The sequence below is a fragment of the Daktulosphaira vitifoliae genome, unplaced genomic scaffold (assembly GCF_025091365.1).
Source record: "Daktulosphaira vitifoliae isolate Bord-2020 unplaced genomic scaffold, ASM2509136v1 Scaffold_1, whole genome shotgun sequence".
In the NCBI taxonomy this organism is placed as follows: Eukaryota; Metazoa; Arthropoda; class Insecta; order Hemiptera; family Phylloxeridae; genus Daktulosphaira; species Daktulosphaira vitifoliae.
The window spans coordinates 47,019,083-47,027,486 of NW_026099572.1; the positions used below are offsets into that span (position 1 = coordinate 47,019,083).

An 8,404-nucleotide genomic window follows, 5' to 3' on the forward strand; every position below is an offset into this window, starting at 1 on the left:
GTATTTAGATTAAAAAAAATTTTAAAATGTTTTTTTTTTACAGATGAAAATAAAATGTATTTTATTTTTAAAAATATATATTTTATGTCGATAGTATGTAAAAACTTATAAGAGTAAAACATAACTTGAAATTCAAAATAACTTAAATTTTTTGTTATATCTATTAATCCTAAAAATTATTGAATGAATAATAGCAAAAAAAAAACCGAAGTGTAATTTAAAAAAAATACAAAATTTGGTACTATCTTATACATTATACAAATCCCTGCGTGTTTTCTTTTTATAATATTACAAGATGTTACCCAATTATTTTAATAACCAAAGAAGCTATGTTGATGTAAAAAACTCACGTGCTAAATAATAATTTTTATGCGTCCATGATCATTTGACCTCGGTAATCGAATAAATTTGACTTTCAATCAAAATACAAAGCAACAAATTAATATTTTTTATGAAGTCTTATATTAAATTTAATAAATGTATCGCACACTATTGGAAAAATCAATACTTCCAAATGAACCAGTTAATTTTTAAAAATCTAAGAGATTTTTTTTTAACATTCTATTAAGTCTAAATTTATTTTTATCAAATATTTGTAAGAATATACATTTTTTTATTACTAACAACTACTTATAATTTTATTTGATTCATATAATAATCAGAAGAATTTTTTTTTTTTAAATATCGAGATGCCTAAACGAATAAATTTAACGAAAAACATGGACAAGAAATGTTAGCATAACATTAATTTGAAATTAAATATCTTAATTTAACTTAATTAAAATTTAGTCTAGTAGTCTTGTGATTGCTGCTAGTCTAAAATTCTATATGTTAGATACAATTATCTAACATTTAAAACTTTTATTAAATATTAAAAAAAAAAAACAATATTTAATAATTTTTTTGGAGGGGAATGTTGAACTTTCCATATTTAAAAAAAAAAAATTAGCAACCCTTAATACATTTCTTAATAAAACTAAAAATTCAATAACTACTATTTCTGTCGAATTGAAAATATCGTTGTTTAAAAAGCTATGAACTATATGCAGTTATAAATACTACTAATTTGTAAACTCGATTGTAAATTCTTATTAGTTACATATTAAAATGTGCACTATACATTGCAGAGTAAAATATTTTTCCGGAGAAATAGCTTAGAAATTGCCAACATATTTATAATTTAATGTTTTAAAAAACATTTACACATAACGTTTTACATGACAATTTATTTTACAAACAAAATTCAACGGTTTCAGATAAACAATTTTTTAGTTTTTACTTTTAATGGAAAAAATTTAATTAATTTATTGATTTAATAATACGGATTTACACGAATAAAAAATCTGAGCAAACTAAATTTTAAGTTTGTGACATTACCTTAGTTTTAGTTAATCTCTGAGCCCAAAAATTGCAATGAGAATTACTTTTTACAATTTGATTAATGGAATATAAGCCTGTCTAACTATTGTTTTCCAACAGAAAAACTAGATTAGACAACAATGAGCTATGAGATATTTATAGTAAAAGGATATTATACACTTTGGTGTAACTAGGTAAGTGCTTAGGCGGCTCAGTCCTCATAAACATAAAATTAGCTCCATAAACGTCATTATTTCTAAAACCTTGGTAAATTTATAAGTGGCTGGCTACTTAATGTTTCATTATAGTTATTTATATTATGTTTAAAATAAATTTGAGATATATTTAATAAAATAAAATAAAAAATAAATAGATATTATCGTAAATAAAAAATAGAACTTAAAGCTCTAAAAAATAACTAAATATGCATACATATTAATTAATAAAATGTTATTTCGAGAAAAAAATGTAAATTCTTGATGTTTATTACTCTGCAACTAAATACAGACTTTTTATTTTCGTAAAAAAACAAATGACGTTTTCTTTTTGTTCAACATTATTACCTTAGACTTTGAATGACTTTAAATAGGTCTTAACAATTGGTTAGACATTAGTCCCAGTAGACTCAAATTTCTAGTTACGCCCATGACAACACAATAGTATAATATACTTTTATAAGTCAGTTTTCTATTAAAAGAGCAAGTTTTTCTATTTAATTTCAGAATGAGTAATTAGATTATTATATTTTTATGAGAATATTTATGTTTTATTTTCATAGATGTACATAACAGAATTCTTAGGTGTGCTTTTATTATTCGGTTTGATGCATTTTAAGATTTTTTTTTTTTACTAAAATTCAAATGTATTTAGTAAAGTAAAGAATCACAAAAAATATAATTGTCTGCGAGAACAATTCTGAGATTTATATATTGATTAATACACCCTTTACACTAGCCAAATAGCTGATAATGAATTAAAAAAGGTAACCCATCATGATTGAATTTTCTCAAGTATTTTATCACCTGTATTACTCGTTCTGGAAATTTCATTCGAATTCACAGTTTCTAATTTTTATTTTCTGTCATCTAATTGTTTAATTGTAAGATCTATATTTTAAAATGACGAAAAAAATATGAGTTTATCAAAATGGTTTCTGATTCCTAACATCTTAATCATAAATTGCGGTTCGTTACACTGTATTGTAAAAAAAAATCCATAAAACATTTTATTAGTCACCACAGACATGGTTTACTCAGAAAAATATTGTAATACTGAGATATTGTTGTGACGACAGTGGGATAATTATAGATAGTTTTTAATGGTTTACTAATAATTAAAATAAAAAAAATGATTACACATAAGCATGAGTTTAAACACTGAACTGCACCGAATTGTAAAAAATCACCTAAAAATAAATAACTATCATAACAAAAATTGTTATAAATTTTTCATTAACATATCTCGAAAGGCGAGATTAACAGTATCATTATAACGTATACGTCGATAGATTTAAACTTTCAGAAGAAAAAACAACATTCTTTAAAAACCAGTGTTATTTATAAATAATACATATAAGTATTACTCACGCAAATTTACTAACGATATTATGTATTCAAAAAATTACATGTTTGCAATGTTCTCCAAACGTTTTTTTAAAGAAGTGATTTAATATTGTTTCAATATGTTTAAAAGGAAAAATTAGATAATACAAAGTGGAATTAAAAAATGATCTAACTCATACTCAATGAAATGATTGACATAATTTAATATCAAAAAGTCGAATACTTTTCGTAAACACATTTACTGGTGCGATTTATGTAGGTATGATTAATAAAATTGGACATATTTTGGGAATAATTATGATAATTATATAAAATTAGACTTTAAAATAATCATTCTAGTCATGAGATCATCAAAACAGTACAAATTCTACGTCACCCAACCACGTCACTCTATGATTCTAATGAGTATTTCAAAAAGTTAACTTAATTAAATATAACTAATATTATTATCATGTTGTAATTATTGCAACATGAAAATGTATTATCTAGCGAATACTAGTCATAAAATGGTTATTACCTAGACCGATGTAACGCGCGGGTGGTCCGGGCACCATTTGAAAATAAATAATGTAGGTACCTAAACAGAATTTACATAAACAAATTGAAATTATTGGATTTTTTTGTACTGTAGTTCTGTAGTTACGTTGAGATAACATGTAATTATTTTTTTAGAATTAATCACTTTCTCTCGAGCCAGGTTAACCAGAGTCGGAGCCAGTGGCGTATTTTGGGGGGGGTGTCCTCCATGTCTGGACACCCCCCGACTTAAAAAAAATGCAAAAATATAATAACAACGGAAATATTCTGAACTTGTAGTTCATTTTTAAATTTATTATATAGTTTATCAGTTTAGAGAATTATAAACAAATAAGTTTAGTTACCCCTATTCAATATACCGCATTCATAAAAAATACAGAAAAGAATTTTTTATAATTAAAATAGTATTTAAAAAATAAACAAAAGTTATGAAATTCTTTATGAATCGTCATTTAGTAAAATTAAAATTAAGTTGTTAAGATAGTAGATACGCTTGTTAATTTAAAAATTTATAATTGGCTGACTTTTTAACTTAATTGTATCCATAACTGTATATTATAATATTTGTATATTCACATAACAAGAACATTAAATTATTTCAGTTAAGATAAATTTATATTAAATTTGAATTTCTTAAATGAAATGTTACAAAGAAAATTTAAATTAAAATTAAATAACAAAACAACAATTAAACATAGAAAAAGTAAAAAAATGTTTGGTGGTATACAAATAAAAATTTCAATTTATAGTGAATATTAAGAAAATTGATATAAAATACAAAAATAAAATTTCATTCATAAAAATATTAATTGAATAGCTCGCCAGCAATAATTTCATTTTTGTGTCTTAATCTTATAAAAGGCATAAAATTTGCATTTATTGGTGTTGTATCTCCTCGAGACATTTTTTCTGCCAGCTCAACAGTAAATGGCCCACAATCATGTCCATTGGTTTGGCGAGATGTCTCGCCTATTTGTAATGTCCATGTAGAAGCTTTTCCTTTTTTGTCCATCTCCCATTCAATTAAGAAATTTTTTAATACCATTGGATAGGGACCCTCATACGACTTAAGACTATCATATGATGTCACAGTCTTTTCAGGTATATTAACCACTGTCAATATCCAATGACTCTCATATACATTCATGGGCACAAAAAGTAATTTTATTGTGTGAATATCTTTTTTTATCCATCTTCTTACAGCTGGATAACCTCCTCGAAGATACGCTACAATAAAATCAGTGACAACTGCATAAACTTCACCTTCTGACCGTTTTACTATCATTTTAATGTACTCATTAATTGTGTCTGAAGTATACCATGATGTGGGCGATTTAAATGAAGGTGCATTATACTGATCAAGAGATTTTGTGTTCTGATTTTGCATTACTTCTGCAAGTGTAACCATATTTAAACATTTTTCATAAAATTAATAAAAGACTTGTATGAACAGTTTACTATTATTTAGGTATATTTAAGGTTTTGGAATATGAAATTAAACACGTATAATTACTTTTGTTTAAAACGTCCATGGACCCCCTTAATGACACGCCTCTGCAGAAGTTATATTAATTTAACTCGTATTATTATAATTAATTATGTTTAATAAATAATCTTTTTTTATTTAATTTTACATAAAATAAATAGATTAAATAACTAATTACCTTTTTCTTTCTCTGGTACTTTTATTACTTCAATAGTGGGCAGAGCAAGTAAATTTACGACATTCGGCGTATTTAAGATTAAAGGATTAGAACTAACTTTTGGCTCTAAAATAATTTATGTTTAAATATTTTACATATTTGTTTCAAAAATCAAAACTTCATGTTTTTTAAAAATGAATTATATTTTAAAAGTTATATACTTTTTATGACTTTTTCATCTTCTTCGGATGAATTTCTTTTTAAATTTGGTCGAGCAGTAGTATTAGAAGATATCTCAAAAAGTTGTTTTTTTATTTCGGATTTTTTGCGTTCCAAATTTTTCTTATGAAAACTCTTAACGGATCATAAAAATATATTTAATTATATGATAAATTTATTTAAGAAATCTGCTTTAAGTCCAAAAAATGGTTTAGGGTATACCCTAAAATCTTTTTATTGAAATAAAGCATAATAAAATATACCTTTTCTAACAAATCAGCTGATATTAATAGCGGATTGTCATTTGAAATTGCTATATTTTTTTTTTCTGTTGAGTTTAAAATTTCATTTTTATATTTTTCAGATTTTTCATTCTGAAAAAGTGTTCCGAATTCTCTTTGCTGCATCATATTCTAGGTAACCAAAGAGATATTTAAATAAACAAATAAACTATACTTAATATTATATTATTATCTTCGATAATAATTGAATTTCCCATAAAAATCTAATAGAAAAAATAGCAGAATAATATTAAACATTATGTTACCACATTTATATTAAGGGTGTTGATAGTTTATTTTATATTTTTGAATCAGACAAACCCCAATAACATAGCTAAATCGAATAAATATATTAATATAATTATAGTTACCAATTTTTCTGGAATAATTTTATCATTTTTATTCGTTTTTCGATACGTGCGTTTTTTTGGAATAATGGAATTTTTTATAGGATAAATATTTTTATTAATAATTGCTGCAAATTGAATATAATTTTAATAATTATTAATTAAATAATCAATTTCGAAAAAGGTTTTTAATATTAAAATAGTTAAATTAAAGTAAAGCGACTGAATTATTGTTATATATGAATAAGAGAACTTATTATTAATTTTTCTTATATTTTATATTAAAAAACTTTTTCTCTATTCGAAATAGTTAGTTTAATTATTAATCTTAATAGTGTTTACAGATAATTCTTCCATCTTTAGTTGACTTTTTTGATATTTGTCCTTTATTTGTATTATTTAAAACACAATTGGAATGCATGAAACGACGATTCCATATTTCTTCAACTCTGCGTATGACCTTATGTAAGTTTGATTCATTTGTTTGACCAAAAATATTTTTTTCACTTGCCATATCAATAACTAATTAAATAAATCTTAATAATTACACAAGACGATAGTTTATTTTTCACGGGAAAAAACGAAGTGAACTGAAATGTCGATAAAATCAACATTTACATCTAATTGTCAAGGAAACTTAATTGTAAAAATTCATTAAAAAAATGTATAAGCCAATTATAAATAAATTTAGTATAAACAATACTTATTTATTTTAATTGTATTATTGGTCAAAGAATACAATATTTTAAGAATAATACAGAGAATTATCAAAAAAAAATATATATATATATTTTAAAGATATTTTGAAGAAAAACCTTTTGTATTTGTTTGTTTATTTATTACATTAGTTTACAAATGATAGAGATTTTTTTATGAAAGTTCAAGTGGAATAAATTTGATATCGGTTAACAGAATATTTATGCATATAAAATTTAATCTGTATGAAATAAAATAACAACGTTTGGATTTATTCACTTACNTCTGTATGAAATAAAATATCAACGTTTGGATTTATTCTCTTGCAACTATTAAAAATTTTGCCCATGTGAAATTGCTATTTCCATTTAGTTATTAACAAAAAACATCATGCCATGCGATTATAATCAACATAAAAATTTATTAAGTTGAATATATAATATAGTTTAACAATTTAATTAATAATTGAATTAATGACATAATAATTCTGATAAAAGAAAATAACAGGAGATTTGAATTAATTTTAACGACTTTAACAAATCGAAAATAACTTTAGGGTTTAACTACCTTATAGGTTTAATTATTAATTTGCATTTTTAATGTTATTATTATTATTTAATTTTTTTTTTTTGACAATAACGACTATCTAGTAACTTCAATATATATCAAGAANACAATAACGGCTATCTTTGTAACTTCAATATATATCAAGAAAATGACAAATTATCCAAGAAAATCAAGGAAATTTTAGAGAAATATTAAGATACAGAGCCCAAGGAGATGACCGTTTAAAATCATTTTTGTAAGCTGAAGAAACAATAAAATATACAAGTGAAACACTTCAAAATGAAATAATTGAATCCTGTAATAAAATTATTTTAAATAAAATCGTAACAAACATAAATGCCCAAAGATGTTTCAAAATACTTGCTGATGAAACCTCAGGAGCACCGAAGGTAATCTCTTTTCGCGCGGTACGTTTATGACATTAAGTTTTCATTTTGTGTATTGTTTTATTGTGTTTTTAGTGTATATTTATTTTGTATGTTTTGCATTGTTTAATTATATCTATAATAAATACATTTGAGTTATTATTAAACTTTTATTACTTTAAGTTAAGACACTAGGGTTGTTTCTTTTAAGATACAACAGTACCAAAATTTCAAACTTCAAATTATTTGTCAATTCCTAAAATAGTAATTAGAAAAATAGTACGTTTTTTTTACGTCAGTAAACATTTCTATAATTTTCGTTTGTGAGGTTCATTAAAAGTTGGACACCACACCCAGAGAAAAACCTCGATCTATATAATAAATTCATCGTTCAATTTGATAAATATATCATTACTATTGAATCTATGATATATTTATCAATATGATAATTTTTTTTCTTATCTTGAACAATAATTATTTATAAGAATAATTATTTTGTTCGTATTAATAAAACATTATCATAAACCCTTGATAAAATTTCTCTATCAAAATTGATTGAGGTTTTTCTTTGGGTGCACCCGAGAAATCATTCAAAATAGGCCACTGGTCGGAGCCTGAAAAGTATTATTAAAAATCTGGGGCCTATATTTCATAAGAAACTTCACATACGTACATCTTCATTTCTCTTTACATGAAAATGTGGGATTGGGTGACAAATCTACTATTACATTAAAAAACAATGTTATTTTTGTCAAGATATCAATATACAAGCTCTAAAAAATACCATTTTTATAAGTAGATATAATTAATATTAAAATTCTGTTTAAA

General features: G+C 23.8%; 2 protein-coding genes across 2 annotated transcripts; both read right to left on the reverse strand.

The window, feature by feature from the left end:
- Window positions 1-2,728: 2,728 nt before the first annotated feature.
- LOC126893860 (sentrin-specific protease 1-like) lies at window positions 2,729-4,866 on the reverse strand. The gene is made up of 2 exons (XM_050664389.1): window positions 4,333-4,866; window positions 2,729-2,764 (listed from the first exon to the last, which is right to left on the reverse strand). Exons 1-2 carry the CDS (start codon window positions 4,864-4,866, stop codon window positions 2,729-2,731), a joined length of 570 nt encoding a protein of 189 aa, XP_050520346.1.
- An 85-nt stretch (window positions 4,867-4,951) lies between these two features.
- Window positions 4,952-6,462, reverse strand: LOC126894825 (uncharacterized). Its single transcript, XM_050666115.1, has 5 exons — window positions 6,291-6,462; window positions 5,973-6,076; window positions 5,584-5,733; window positions 5,323-5,455; window positions 4,952-5,227 (listed from the first exon to the last, which is right to left on the reverse strand). Exons 1-5 carry the CDS (start codon window positions 6,460-6,462, stop codon window positions 5,115-5,117), a joined length of 672 nt encoding a protein of 223 aa, XP_050522072.1. The 3' UTR covers window positions 4,952-5,114.
- Window positions 6,463-8,404: the final 1,942 nt, after the last annotated feature.

Excerpts from the sequence above, each read along its gene's own strand:
- LOC126893860 (XM_050664389.1), bottom strand. The coding sequence starts at position 4,866 with ATGGTTACACTTGCAGAAGTAATGCAAAATCAGAACACAAAATCTCTT. Across the intron at positions 2,765-4,332 it reads GAGATACAACACCAATAAAT|GTGATTTTTTACAATTCGGT; the intron begins GCAAATTTTATG and ends ATTTATTTTTAG.
- LOC126894825 (XM_050666115.1), bottom strand. The coding sequence starts at position 6,462 with ATGGCAAGTGAAAAAAATATTTTTGGTCAAACAAATGAATCAAACTTA. Across the intron at positions 5,734-5,972 it reads AAATTATTCCAGAAAAATTG|AATATGATGCAGCAAAGAGA; the intron begins GTAACTATAATT and ends TTGGTTACCTAG. Across the intron at positions 5,456-5,583 it reads CAGCTGATTTGTTAGAAAAG|AGTTTTCATAAGAAAAATTT; the intron begins GTATATTTTATT and ends TGATCCGTTAAG.